This window comes from Carlito syrichta, unplaced genomic scaffold (assembly GCF_000164805.1).
Source record: "Carlito syrichta isolate Samal-C Ts95f unplaced genomic scaffold, Tarsius_syrichta-2.0.1 Scaffold309280, whole genome shotgun sequence".
Lineage (NCBI taxonomy): Eukaryota > Metazoa > Chordata > Mammalia > Primates > Tarsiidae > Carlito > Carlito syrichta.
The window spans coordinates 261,670-277,548 of NW_007253376.1; the positions used below are offsets into that span (position 1 = coordinate 261,670).

At 36.7% G+C, this 15,879-nt stretch overlaps 1 protein-coding gene across 1 annotated transcript; it reads left to right on the forward strand.

Annotated features, from left to right (window-relative positions):
- The first annotated feature begins 605 nt into the window (after positions 1-605).
- Positions 606-1,627, forward strand: LOC103269497 (olfactory receptor 13H1). The gene has a single exon (XM_008067071.1). It carries the CDS (start codon positions 697-699, stop codon positions 1,621-1,623), a length of 927 nt encoding a protein of 308 aa, XP_008065262.1. The 5' UTR covers positions 606-696; the 3' UTR covers positions 1,624-1,627.
- The last annotated feature ends 14,252 nt before the right edge of the window (positions 1,628-15,879 follow it).

A 15,879-nucleotide genomic window follows, 5' to 3' on the forward strand; every position in this document is an offset into this window, starting at 1 on the left:
ACAGCACAGAGCACATGAGAAGTTAGAAACGTAACTTCAGCTGAGTATATTAGCAGAAGTTCTCAAAGACCTCAAGGATTCCACAAACTACTCCATCTATATAATATCAGTTCAAATTAAAGAATTACTTTGCATCGATTCTATGTCAGGCACAATGATAGATCCTGGCTACTATGGGAAAATGCAGGCATGCACAATTTAGAAGTGAGAGACAGTTAGAAGAACAGATAATATTTTAACTAAGACGTTTTATCTGTCAGAAGGTATCTTCTTGGTGGAGATTAATAACCCAAGCTAATTTAGGTTCAACTGTGTCTATGAATCAGATTTAGTTCAAAAATGAAGAACAAATGAGAGAACCAGGAAGAGGACCTCCGTTTCTTCTCTATTTAGTTGGAGAAAATTATCTAAAGAGGCATCTGGCAGAGGAATAGAGAAATTTTCATATAACCATTATCAAAAGGATAAGGAACTTTTAATTTTCCCAAGGTTGAGGAGGGGATTTTTATCTTTGCCTCTGTTCCCATTATAGATATCCTATTTGTGTCCCATGTCTTCTGAAAAGGACAAAGATAATGATCCTGCACATTCTAATTATTTCCACCTTTCACACCATCCATCTTTATTCTTTTTCTTTCAGGTAGCATTAGGCAGCAGCAATGGCTCCCATTCAATGAATAGTGGAAAGACAGAAGAATGGCCATGGACAATGCCACAGCAGTGTTTGAGTTTCTCCTTATTGGCATTTCTAATTATCCTGAGTGGAGAGTCACGTTTTTCACATTGGTGCTGATAACTTACCTCAGCACATTGTTGGGTAATGGACTTATGATCTTTCTTATCCACTTTGACTCCCACCTCCACACTCCAATGTACTTCTTCCTTGCTAACCTATCTTTCTTAGACCTTTGCTATGGAACAGCTTCTATGCCCCAGGCCTTGGTGCATTGTTTCTCTACCCATCCCTTCCTCTCTTATCCACAATGTTTGACCCAAATGAGTGTCTCCTTAACTTTGGCCACAGCAGAATGTCTCCTCCTGGCCGTCATGGCCTACGACCGTGTGGTTGCTATCAGCAATCCTCTGCATTATTCCATGGTCATGAATGGCCCAGTATGTATCTGGTTGGCTGCTACTTCATGGGGGGCATCACTTGTGCTCACTGCCATGCTGATTTTATCCCTGAAGCTTCAATTCTGTGAGGCTAATGTCATCAACCATTTTGTCTGTGAGATTCTCTCCATCATTAAGCTAGCTTGTTCTGATACCAGCTTCAATGAGCTTATGATCCTCATCACCAGCATTTTCACCCTGCTCCTACCCTTTGGGTTTGTTCTGCTCTCCTATGTACGAATTGTTGCTGCTGTCCTAAGTATTCACTCAGTTCAGGGAAGGCTCAAGTCCTTTTCCACGTGTGGTTCTCACCTGGTTGTGGTGACAGTCTTCTATGGGGCAGCCATATCCATGTATATGAAACCTCAGTCCAAGTCTTCCACTGACCGGGACAAGTTTATTTCAGTGTTTTATGGGGCTTTAACACCCATGCTGAACCCCCTGATATATAGCCTGAGGAACAGAGATGTTAAAGGGGCAATAAGGAAAGTTATGGCAAAAATGACATAAGCCTCCTTTGTTTCTTTTCTTAATTTAAAAATGCATTTTTTCCAATTTATTTCTTTTAAAAAATTTTTATTTTATGAATGTGGGGTACAATTCAGGGTTAGGTGTACAAATGGTCACTGTACAGGTAAAGTTTGAGTCTCACTTTGGTCCCCATTTCACCTGGTTTGAGATCAGATACCCTTATTGATCAAGTGTGCCTCCCCCTGGCAGTTTCCCACTACTGCCAATCCCTTTCTTGTAGTATTATGATAATTGTTCAGGGTCCGCTTATGAATGAGAACATGTGGTACTCAGTTTTTTGTATCTGTGACAGGTCACTGAATATTACAGATTCTAAATCCATCCAAGTTGCTGCGAAGTTCAGAATTTTGTCCTTCTTTATGGTTGTGTAATATTCTATCATGTACATGTACCACATTTTTTTAATCCAATCTACTTTGAATGGCCAGCACAATTGTTTTCATGTTTTTGCTATTGTGAATAGTGCTGCAATAAACATGCGAACACAGGTATCTTTTTTGTAGAATGATTTGAGTTCCTCTGGGTATATTCCCAGAAGGGGAATTCCTGGGTTGTATGGAGGGCCGATTTTTAGATCTTTTAGGAATCACCACACTGTTTTCCGCAGAGATTGTACTAGTTTACACTCCCACCAACAGGCAGGAACGTTCCCTTTTCACCACATCCTCTCCAACATCTGTTGTTTTCTCAGTTACTGATGATGGCCATCCTGACTGGAGTTAGGTAGTAACTCAGTGTGGTTTTAATTTGCATTTCTCTGATCATTAGTGAAGCTGAGCATTTTTTCATGTATCTGCTGGCTGCTAGTATGTCTTCTTTTGAGAGGTGTCTATTCATATCTTTTGCCCACTCTTTAATACTGCTGTTTGTTTGTTTTCCTTTCGGCACGTTTGAGTTCCTTGTAGATCACAGATGTTAGGCCTTAAAATGTGGTATATAAACACGATGGAATATTACACAGCCATATAGAAGGATAAAATTATGAACGTTGCAGCAACTTCGATGGATTTAGAGTGTATAATTCTTGGTTATCTATCACAGAAACAAAGAACTGAGTACCACATGTTCCCACTCATAAGTAGACCATGAACAGTTATTATAATACTATAAGAAAGGGGTTGGCATTTGTGGGAAACTGCTAGGGGGTGGGGAACACTTCATCAATAAGAGTTCCTGATATCAAACCAGGTGAAGTGAGGACCAAAGTGAGGCCAAACTTTACCTGTACATTGACTATTTGTATAGCTAACCCTGAATTGTACCCTATATTCTTTTAAAAAGAAAGAAAAAAGAGACTTGAATTGCCATTCAAGGTGTTATTTTTGCTGTCTTTACATAGAACACGGTTAGTGGTTACCTATTACTCACCTTCAGGTAAAGAAGCTTATCAGATAATTTTTTCACTAACAGAAGGAAACTATACAACAAAGGACTCTCCTATGAGTGTTGGCAGCAGGCAAGGCATAAGTGAAAATGAGACAACGAATGGCATCACAAAAGGCCAGAAGACAACTTTATTAAGGGCATGCACCTTATGTAAGCAAAATCTCCTTGCTTTACCTAACTTTGGAATCATGAAAAAATTATATCATAGCCATTTCCTACATTTGTGTAGAATGTTTTATTTTTGCTTTCCCAAACTTCTTTCTAATCTATTAGTTTATTTTACATTCCCAATATCTCTATGAAGTTGATAAGAAAGACAGCACAATTCCCCCAAATTAATTAACAGTGAGGAAACAGAGATCCAGAGTAAGTGGTGAGACTTATGTAAATTCATACATAATTGCTTCCGGGGTCAAAATTAGAATTCAGATCACATATATGCCTCTTCTGAACTTTTAAAACTAAATCTATAAAACGATTTGGACTCATAGAATTATAAGTGCAGTGGACATGTATTGAACACTTACTAGATGCCAGACACTGAGCTAATCTCTCTATATTCATTATCACATAAAATTCTCACAACATAACAAATCACATAATAGTCATATAATGGAATACTACTCTGTCATAAAAAGGAACCAATTATTGATACACAACATGCATGAATATGAAAATTAGTGTATTGCATGTAAGCCAGACAAAGATTTCACACTGAATAAATCCATTTTTAAAAATTCTAAAAAAAAAAAATCTCACAGCAGCTCAATGATGTAGTGCTATTTCAATCCATATCAGAAATAAGGAAACTAAGATTCATAGAATTTAAGTGATGTTCCCATGGCCACAGAAACAGTAAATAGCAGAGCCAGTATTTAAATTTAGGTCTAATTGATTCCAAATCCCACTTACTATATCTGAGCTATAGGAAACACTAGGGATGATTTGATGCAGTGATATTTTAATCAATTTTATTGTGATAAAATCTGTGTACAATAAATTTTATACAATTACAATGTACAATACTATGAGTTTTGACAGATGCTTATAGAATCACCACTACAATCAAGCTACCTAACAATTCTGTTGCCTCCAAAAATTTCCTTGTGCCTTTTGTAACCCATTTCTCCTTCCACCACCAATTCTTGAAAATCATTGAACTGATTTCTTTATTTTATTGTTTTCTTTTATTTTATTATAGAGTTGTGAGGTACAGGTAAGGACTAACTACACAAGTAGTCTGAACACAGGTTAAGTTTGGGCCTCCAACTAGGCCTCATTTCCCCTGGTTTGGGACTAGCTACCCTTTGTTTCTTTCACTATATGTTAGTTTTCATTTTCTAATATTGCCTAAATAGAATCATTCTGTATGTACCCTTCTGTGTCTGGCTTCTCTCACTCAGCCTGCTTTTAAGACTAATGTATATTGTTGCATGTATTGGTAATTTGATCCTTCTTATTGCAGAATAATATCTCATTGTATTAATTTACCACATCTTTAAAAAATCCATTCTCTGATAGTGGACATAATGCAGTGGTTTTCAAACTTTGATTCATATGGTTTTATGGGTTCAGTTATGGTACCTGCTTACAGAGGAAAGGGAGTTTTCTGTGAAAAATTTAATTTGAAACAAGAGTTCTAAAACTACACAAAAAAGGTTTTGACATCACTGATCTGCAGATATCTCATTTTAAATGAGAAATCTGAGGTTCAGTGAACAAGGATTCCAAGATTGTAAAACTATTTGGAAGCAGATGTAGGCCTGAGACTCAGATATCCTCTCTCTTGGTCTCACTTTACTTTGGACAATTCTACCAACACATGGTGAAGTCATCTCCCAGGCAGCCTAATGGGGAACCAGAGGCAAATAGGCAGAAAAAAATTACAATGCACAACACCTTAATGTGAAGCAAAACACTACCGAGCAAGCAGATACTCAGCATGTTCGTTATACGATGACTTCTGGGGGTTGATGTGACATTGTATGATGCTGCAAAAGAAATATCAGTCCTACTTGGAAGACTGAGGCGTAAGGATCGCCGGAGCCCAGCACGTCGAGGCTGCGGTGGCCGGGCACGGCCACTGGACTCCAGTCTGGGCGACAGAGTGAGACTCTAACTCAAAAAAGAAAAGAAAAGAAATATCAGGCATATAAAAGGACTGTCTCACATGTTCACTCACCAACTAAAGAAAAAGAGGATGAATAAACCACTTATCAAACTAGTTTAATTTTGAAATAAATGTAACATTTATCCAAATTTAATCTAGTATACATTTTTAAAGGTATATGGCAATCTTAGCCACCAAAACCATATTTTAATAATCAAGAAAAAAAGGAAGCATTTCAGAAAAAGGCAAGTGAATTCAATCTTTAATTTATTCATTTGACAAATATTAAGTCTCTACTTTCAGCCAGGCACTGTGCTAGGCATTGGGGCAAATTCCACACTTTATGCAAAAATGTTCCTTACTATCAAGATAAACATTTCAGATTAACATTGTAAAATGAACATAAACTGATGAAATCAATAAAATATTAAAGGAAAAAAGAGAGCCTTCTGATAGAGAGAAATTCAGAAACTAGGAAGCATATTATGAGTACTTGTTTTAATGATCCTACTTTTGGTGGGGGAGAAATAATCATCTCTTTTACACTTTGGTTTACAACTTAAAATGAGAATCATATTTTCACTAATGGTGCTCCTACCACAAAATGGTAGCTATATCACTGAGTTCTTTGTCCCTTTATGGATTTTTTGTTATAGGCACAGTCTGCAGACAAAGTGCCATAGTGGAGTCTGGAGATGGGGCTTGTAGAATTGATTCTGCTACTAACTAGCTTTGTGACCTTAGTGATATCACTCTCTGACCTTCAAATTTGCTCTTCAATGTAACAGGAAGGTTTTGTTTTGTTACCCAAGGACCTCTCTAGTTCTAACATTCTGCATCCAGGTGTTATTTTATATAGGTTTTCTTTCTTTCCTTAAAAAAAATGGAATCATATCATCAATTTACTCTGTAACTTGCTTTTTACACTTGACAATATATCATGAACATTCCTCCAGATCAATATATATAGATCCATCTTCCTGACTTTAAATGTTAGCTTTGACTGAAAAAGCAGACAAACACAGTAGCTAGCTAACATACCTCTGGTCCTTCTAGCACTAACATTCTGTTTCTAGGTATTAACTCTAAAAGCTATCTAATTCTACATTGATATTAATGTATTTTAAATATAAAAATGAAGTTTGTGAGGGAGTTGTAAAATGAAATAACTGCTGGGTTTTAAAAACTTCTAAGATTGAGTATTGCTTCTCCACTTGATCAATTACAGTCATCACAAGAAGCTTTTCACCCATTATGTCAGGCAGCTGTGTAGTGAAGTTTACCTTACTTCACCCTGGAAAGATGAAAAGACTGGTTTGAAACCAAAAATGATTTTGTCAAAAGTTAAGGAGAAAATTCCGAAAACTAAAAAGCGATCTCCAAATAATAATCCCCATTAAAATATTCAGGAGATTTAAGAAAAAGACACCGATCTCCATTCACAGGACTTGGATTTTCAGGTGAAGAGAGGCTATAGAGCAGAACTATTTAGAGCACAGGCTCTGAAACCAAACTTGTTGGATTTAGCCCTTCATCTCTCCTCTTATTCACTCAACACACTCTCTGTGCTTTGGTCTCTACTTGTAAATTGGAGCTAATAATGAGACCTACCTGTAGTACACTCAGAGTTTTATCAGGTAAACAGAAACTACTCCAATTATTTCAGGCAGAACGTGATTTAACAAAGAGAACTAGAGGCCAACAAAGCCTTTGTAAAGGCTGCAAGAGGGATGGTAAGGAAACTTTGCCAACAACTTCAGACAGTTGCAGGAATTTCAGAATCTTGGAAAATTTTAGAGATGTCAGGAAATTGCTGCCGATGATGTCACTGAAGCGGATGGTTCACAGGAAAGTGCTCAGAAGTCACTTAAAGAGCTTCTGATCAAGCCCACACACCTACACATGATGTCAGAAAGAGAAATGGTGGTGTCTACTTTTCTGCTTGCCCAGTTTCCTGCAAGTACCTCTTATGGGTGGAATCCAAGATTGAACTTTACTGGCAAGGGAGTGTGGGAAATGTTGTTTCTAAGCTTTACAATACAGGTGAGAGCTGAAAGAAGCAGGGATAGTGTTGAATATAACTTCAAAGATTGTTATGAGAATTATATTATTCAATTTATGTAAAAATAAAGCAATTTGAACAATGCCTGCCCTATAGTTAGAGTTCAATAAAGATTAGCTCCCATTATGGTATCTGGGTCACATGAGCCTAAGATGTCAGGAACTGAAGTATCTACTTGCTTCCTAAGTAGTGCATTCCAGGGTTAATTCTGCATTTGTGCATTCAAGCATCCATATATATGGGGGAGTGAAAAATTAGAAATATCTGTTTCAAGAGTGGGCCCCTTGTAGTACAGGCTTTCCCTAAGTGTTCTAGGAACACATCAGCATCTGTGTACCAGTTAGCATTGTGAGAGGCTGCATTTGGCTTCAGTGATTTTTTTTTAGATTCTTTCAACGTGTTTGCTCATTTTATGATGGGTGATTTATGACCACACTGAGTGTTCAGCAGTTTTTGACCAAAAACGGCATGGGTCCCATGTCCCACCCTCCCTATTCACCTGATCTCACCCTGAGTGTCTTCTTTTGTTTCCCTCGGTGAAAACAGTCCTCAAAGGGAAATATTTTGCCCAATGTGGAGGAAGTGAAACAAAAAATGGCAGAAGCACTAAAAGACATCAAAATTTACAAGTTCAAAAACTGTTTTGAACAGAGAAAAAGCGTCTCAATAGATGTATTGCATCAAACGAAGAGTATTTTGAAGTTGATAGAAGTTTAAACATGTAAAAATAAACACACAATTTTTTACAAATACATTCTGGTTTTTGGGTCCCCACTTGTATGTCATTCATGCAATATATATTTATTAATTTCCTACCATAACAGATACTATGCTTATTGCTAGGGATACAATGCTGAAGGAAGCATACTTATTTCCTCCCCTCAAAATGTTCACTGTCTAGGAGGGGAGAAACACATGTACACAGGTGACATTACTGTGAAAATTTATATCTTCCTAGTTTTTGTGTCTGTAAAGCGCTTTACAAACTTTATATTTTATCTTATTTTTGAACATATATTGCCTTACGTCATCTTCAAAATAATATAATGAGATAAGCAGATCAGGTATTACTACAAATTTTTAAACTACCATTTATAGATCTTATAGATCACAAGACACTTACAGAGGTTGTGATATTATCAAGGTCAACAGTTACTAACAAGATTAGGGTTGTAATACAATTCTCCTGACATCGAAATTAATTATCTCTCTGATGCATACTTGTTGGGTTTAGTGAATTCTTGGGAAAGAGGAGTAAGAGAAGGTAAGATTGTTGCTGAGCAGAGAAAGACAAAAAAAAACACTGTTTTCAGATTGTCTAGGTTCAAAATATTACACTGGTACTAGTTATATGACCTTGGGCAACTTTCTGCATCAGTTTCCTCATCTATAACTGGAAGGCAATCATAGGACTATCTCTCATAGGGCTGTTAAGAAGATTAAATCAGTTAATTTACTAACCATACTGAGAACTATGACTGGAACATAGTAAATCCTCAATAAACCTTACCTGTTTTATTGTTGTTATTATAGTTAAAATTAATATTCTTATTGAATTCTCAATTGACTTGAAAGTAGTTGGTGTTCAAATCACTGGATGACTTCTCCCTTTTCTCTATTTCCCCACTAGTAATGTGCATAGTAACTGTTTCTAGTTAAGTGTGAGCAGTAGTTGAAGCACTTTTACAATGCAACATCATGATGGAGTAGAAAAAAAACGCATGCTCAGGCGTCAGGAAGTCTGGATTCTAGTCTGGGTTCTGCCATTAATGAGCTATGAAACTCTGGGTGAATCTCCTAACCTCTCTGGACTGTATCTGTCATACAAGAAAAAATATAGTCCTTAACTATATAAAGAATGGTTGAAAGATCAAATGAGATCATAGATGTTAGATGTTAAAAAGTTAAAAGCACATTACAAATGCTACATGATAGTATTATCATTATCCTCAGAGTTAACCTCTAACATCGCCTATTCACTTACTCTTGACAACCACGCACTCAGTGAATTTTGAGTCTTGCTCTGAAATGTCTCCCAAATCCATCTCCTCTTCTCTGTTCTCAATGCCTCTGTCCTAGTAACATGGACTCATCAACATTTACCAGAAAGACTATAACAAGCTCCTAACTATTATTCCCTAGTCCAGTTTCACCTCCCTTTAAACTCACCATCCCATCAATGACTCCAGAGTGACTTTACTAAAGGGAAAACCTTATCAATTTTACATCCTTCTTCTATAATCCTGCTCCCAGATTAGAATCTTGCAGGGGCTCCCTATTGTTTATAAGTTATGTGACATTGATTGAGGCTTCTGTTAATCCTTATTGCCCACCCCGTCTCCACAGACCACACGCTCCAGGAAAACAATACTTTTTTCTCTGAACCTTTTCTATAACTATACTACTATATATACTGTTCTCATTACCTGCACTATCCTTCCTACTGTCTATGCCGAGCAAAATCTGTCCTCCTTCAAGGCCCAGATCAAATGTCATTTCCTGAGTGATGACCTTCCCAAAGTTCATTCTACCCTGTTTAATCCTGGGTGTGCAATTTAATTACATTTCCTTTACATAATAGTATTTTGCTTGACCCTCTATTTAACATGTTGTATGCTATTTTATAATTATTTGTTTTGGTGTGTTTATCCTCAATTAGATCATAAGCTCACTGAGAGCAGGAACTTTGTTTTATTCATCTCTGTCTTCCTAGTATAGCTCTTGGCAAGAACTGCCTGCACAATAATAATTAATTAAATGCAAGTACAAAAGCAATATTTCTCAAACTATTTATGATAAAGAACAGTTTTTTTTTTAATTTCCAAGCTGCTGCAGACTGATATTTGATAAAATACAACAAAAATGCCACAACAATGTCAAATCACTTTAATAGTTACTAAATGTTTACTCTCAATTCTGTTCTTATCTCACTGTAAACATTTTGAGTAGCACTCAGGTAGGCTATTTGCAAAGATGTCTTGTTCCTGCCCACTAAAATCTTGATATCTAAATTGGAAATTATAACAAAGATATACATAAAAATAATAAGCAAGTGTATTATATATTCAGAGCACAACAGGGTAGGAAATCAATAAAATAAAACTATTGTAATTAGTTAGATATTATGCACAGATGAAGTCAATTAATGGAGCAATGAGTGAAAGGGTACAGGATTATATTTACACAGAAACAGTGTGTAGGGCATCTCAAAAGTAATCTAGAAAAGCTTTAGGAAAAAGTGGAATTTCTAGAAACTGTTAAAATAAAAGGTGGCTGAGATGGAGTGAGGGAAGTTAAGGAAAGGTGAAGAGGAAGAGGATACCTTCAGTAAACATTGTTTGCAGAATTTCATTTACCTGAATGCTTAAATGAAAGCTTTCTGGAGTCCCAATAGATAGTGGCCACTCTCCCTGTCACATTCATTAATTGCCTTCTTGAGTCTGTATTGAGAACCCTCCCCCCAGCCAAAAAAAAACAGGATACTTATCTTTAGAATGGTCCTAATTCTTGGTAACTTTTAAAAGCAGAAATAAAGTTGAGGATGTTAGTTTAAAGTTTTATTGTATTTTCACTAATGAAGTCTTGAAATTAGTAGGGGAAAGCTTTGTGTATTTTAATGACTTAGATATAAAACTCCCAAATAGAAATGTACACTTTTGACTCAGTAGTGGGATTTAATTGCCTTTTAGAGACTGGATCTCTGAAGAGTCTTCAATGAACTCACTTCTTTAAAACCACAATGAATAAACTCAAAAGTTTGCAGCAGATTCTCCTCTCCTTCAATTGTTCACATTTGGACCCAGAGATTTCTGAAATGTTGAGAAAAATCAAGACACAACCCATTGTAAGAGCAAGTGAAGAACCATACAATCTTGCAAGAAGGAAAGAAGCCATATTTGCCTCTTGGAACAAATCAGAATGTATGTGTGGAATAGTAATGCTTGACATGGATTTCCCACAATGCACCCGCAACTCACTCCCCTTGAAAGACTCCAACATCTCAATAAGCCAGTGATGCTGCAATACACAGGAGGCTATAACAACGCAACTCTTAAAGAGCTTAGAGGTTTTTTCTTTTTTCTTTTTTTGGTTTTTGTTTGCCATTTTTTGTTTTTTGTTATTCAGGTGAGTAAAATCAATTCAATTCCAAAAATATTCAGTGAGTTCCTGCCATGTGTCAGGAAGTGAGGCACATTCTAGAGTTATAGAAATAAGTAAAATGTACTTTCTGCTTTTAGAGGGCTTTCAATATAGCCTGACCATAGTGACTTATTTATATTCCCATTTATTAAATTATTCTTTCTGCCCTCCTCAAAAGAAAGGCAGCCGATATGTTCACTTAGTCATGTGTGCTAATACCCAAGTGAGGTCTCATTTTAAAATGATAGTAGATAGCATATATATCTATCTATATATAATACTTGCCTATATACATAAATATGGCACTAAAACTCTATAAGATACATACTATAATTTTTCTAATTTTAAATTGAGGAAACTACAGAGTAAACAATTAAGAAAACTACCAGTGTTATACAGTAGGCCAGTGATGGATCCAGAATTCAAACTTGGCTCCACAATACATGATCTTAACCACCACTTTATAATACCTGATATGTATAATAAAAAGTTCGGTCTGTAAGCACTATTCATTTCATAATGTACATTTTGAGCTCATGGGAGCTTTCTGAAGTGCTTAAGAAAAAGGGACGATACTCCAATTCTCCTTTAGTTTTAGTATTGAAAATGAAATGAATCCTCCTGGGTAGCAGACCCTTGCATGGTAGGTGGGATCAGAAAAGTGTTCTTTGGGAAACCTGTGTGAAGAAAAGGCACGAAGCTTGCCCAAAATATTTCTAAAGAGATCAAAAATCTGTTAATATATGTGTGGGTATCTCCACATATGTCTAGTTAGTTTAGAAAGATTCTGATCTATACAATGCTGAAACACTGCATTATTCCATTAAAAAAACATGGTTACTCTGATGATACTTGTTTAAGTCATATGAACACAAAATGTGTTGTTTTTCAGCTATTAATACTGGCATTTGCTTTGAGAGCTTTAGGGCTATAACATGGTGAAGACTGCAAGCCAAACTAAATCATCATGATTAAATATGTTGCCATTCTATTACAAAACTTTAATAAAAGTCCTTGAAAAGAATCGCTAAAGCATTTCAGAGATTTCCCTGAAAACCTATTCTTGTAATACTATTCAGAAACTAGGGTTGTGATGTCACCAATGCATACAGGCTAAATCAGCTGACTTCGGCCTCAGTCTCAGTCTAATAACTACTCCAAGAGTCGTTTTTTCCTTCAGCTTGGTTCTGTTTTCTGATTCCAAATCTGAGAGAATCTACAGAGCAAAAAGAAATATTTTAATTTTCATTAAAGGTAGTCAAGTTTTTGCATGAAGACTCTCTGCAATAAGTGGAAACACCCTTAGTTAAAAGTTACATAGCAACTAAGTATTTTTCCAATTGTCTGACCTTGATTTTGATTCCTATTCAGACTATATTACTTTATTTCCTGAATTACTTGTCCATAAAGTTCTTCTGCCTTCTGAGATGTTGTGGTTGTCTTTTGTAAATAATCCAGAGAGGTTAACCACACTGTTAGCCTGGACAATATTCCCTGCTGCGAGCTTCTAAGACAAACATCTCCATCCATAGCCTGCCCTTACCAAAGCCTGATACCTGACTCATAAGTCGGTAACTATATACTATAAATACCCAACATCCTAATTTGTGACTAGAACTTGAGGAGGATATTACAGAATATTCAGAAAAAAATCTTCATGTTAATAATGAGCTGGTCTGTGATAGTATTCATACTTGATAGAATGAGACCAAACAAATTAAATAAAAATTTGGGTGGATGAAAAAAATCAAAAAAGCTTTTTTCCAGTTCTAAAATAATTCTCATTTCCTCTCTTCACTACATCACTTTCCTTCTATGTGTAGGGAAAAGTGTAGGGCTAAAATACAGCAAGGCATTGAAGTTTATTTCTGAGCTACAGGGCATTAATAAGACTGAATACCATGAGATACTGAGTGTTTGTCATGAAAGGCTTTTTACCATCAAAGATTTATTGTCTTCAGCCAATTCAATGAAGTTTTGGTCAAATCAATTTTGACATTGGGTAAGATAGAAGAGCCAAATAATTGGCAGTAATTTGTTCAACGAACATGTGTTGAACCCATATTTTGTGCCAGGCACTATGTGAGGTGTTGAGAATAAGCCAGTGTGGCACTCTGGGCCTCTTTCCTCCAAGAACTTGCAGTCTAGTAAGAATACTAAATAGTCACACAAATATATAAACACAAAATGTAATAAGTGCCATGCAGAAAGAATTCAGGGTGCTATGAACAACTATAACAAACAGATCCAATTTAGATTTAGGGGAGAGAGGTGTTAGGAAAAGATTTTCTAAAGAAGTTCCTTTTAAGGTGAGATATCAATGATGATCAGGAGTTCACCAAACAAATAAGTGTAGGAAGAATATTTCCAGCAAGAGAATACAATGTGCAAAAGTCCTGACAAGGGAACAAGCTTGGAGTACTTCATAAAGACACTATGGCTGGAACACGGTGAGCCCAAAAGGTGTCAGTGCAAGATAAGGTTAGTTAGAATCTTGTATGTCATGGTAAATAGGTCAGATTTTATTTCCAGTGCTATTGAAAGCCCTCAAATGAGTTTTAAGCATAAAAAGCATATGGTTATGATTATGTATCTTTTTATTCATTTCAATCGCTTTGGGGTACAAATAGTTTTAGGTTATATGGTTGCAGTGTATACTGGCGAAGTCAAGCTTTAAGTGTACTCACCACTCCAACTATGTACACTAAACTTGATAATTTTTTTCCCTCAACCCCTTCCCCCTCCCTACTGAGTCTCCAATGTCCGTTATATCATTCTCTATGCCTTTGCAGATCATTCGTTTAGCTCCCACTTATCAGTGAGAACATGTGGTGTTTGGTTTTCCATTTCTGAGTTAGTTCACTTAGGATGATGTTCTCCAATTCCATCCAAGTCGCTGCAAGATACATTATTTCAAAAGGTGATTCTGGCTACTGTGTGAAAAATAGACTATAGAGAGGCAAAAATGGAACTAGGGAGACCTATTAGGCAACTAATATATTAGTCCAGATGTGTGACAATGGTGGCTTTAACTAGATAAGACCTACAGGTAGATTTGAAATATACAAGGTGGACCCTTCAAAAAACCTGGGATTATTATTTTTTTGGAAGTGGGTTCCTTGTAGTACAGGCTATTCCAGTAGGTAAGTGATCTAGGAACCCATTGGCATCAGCATACCAGCTAGCATCATTGTGAGAGGCTGCGTTTGGCTTCAGTAGATTTTTTTTTCCAGATTCTTTTAATGGGCTTGCCCATTTCATGATGGGTGATTTACGAATGCACCTGCCCACACCACACTGAGTGTTCAGCAGTTTTTGACCAAAAGTGGCATGACCCTTGTGTCCCATCCTCCCTATTCATGCCATCTTGCTCCAAACAACATTTTTTGTTTCTTAGGATGAAAAAGATCCTCAAAGGGAAACATTTTGCCAATGTGGAAGAGGTGAAACAAAAAATGGCAGAAGCAATAAAGGACACCAAAATTGACAAGTTTGAGCAGTGGAAAAAAGTGTCTCAATGGATGTATTGTATCAAATGGAGAGTACTTTGAAGGTAACTGAAGTTTAAACATGCAAGAATAAATACACAATTTTAAATGAATAAATTCCGGGTTTTGGGGAGTCCCCCACATATGTACAAATACCTTTCCTTAGCATTCACTGTAACATTTCTGTGAAGTTTTTTAGAGATGACTTAACTATTTTTATTATTCCTGATGATCCATATACAGGCATACCTCACTTTACTGTGCACTTATGTAGGAGGAAGAGTCAGCAAGACTTGGTAATTGATTGGATAGACAGGGTAAAGAAGAACTGGGCATTCATTTTATGTCATGGATGAGAACAAGCTAAAGATAAATATCCATAGAGGGAAAAAAACAATGAACAATTCTGTGATTCAGTGATCTGATTGCATTTGAGCAATAAAATAGTACATTTTCTTTAAAAGGAGCATTCAAAGCACGTTTCAGGTGAAGTCCAGCTCCCAGCATTTTATAGTTGAAGGAATCAAGATTTGCAGTGGATTATGCTGCTTTGAAAATTGATCTTTTGTTGTGTATGAATGCATTATCTCCAAAATTAGATCATAAACTTCCAAACAGCATCACCTGTTTTGTAGATATTTCTTTTTTTTTTTTTTTTTTGAGTTGGAGTCTCACTCTGTCGCCCAGACTGGAGTGCAGTGGCCGCTCCCGGCCACCGCAGCCTCGACCTGCTGGGCTCCGGCGATCCTTCCGTCTCAGCCTTCCGAGTAGCCAGAATTACAGGCATGCGCTACCACACCCGGCTGATTTTTTGATTTATTGTAGAGATGAGGTCTCGCTGCCCAGGCGGGTCTCGAACCCGCGGGCTCAGGCAATCCACTCACCTCAGCCTCCCAAAGGCGCGGGATTACAGGCTGAGCCACCGAGCCCGGCTAGATATTTCTTTATAATAGCACCTGATATAGGGATTGAGGACATAGAAAATACTCAATAAATGCTTCTAAAATTAAAACAAATTGAACTTCTTCTTTCTCAGTAGATAGAACAAA

What these genes read in the sequence shown, in the direction of transcription:
- LOC103269497 (XM_008067071.1), top strand. Translation starts at nt 697, where the DNA reads ATGGCCATGGACAATGCCACAGCAGTGTTTGAGTTTCTCCTTATTGGC.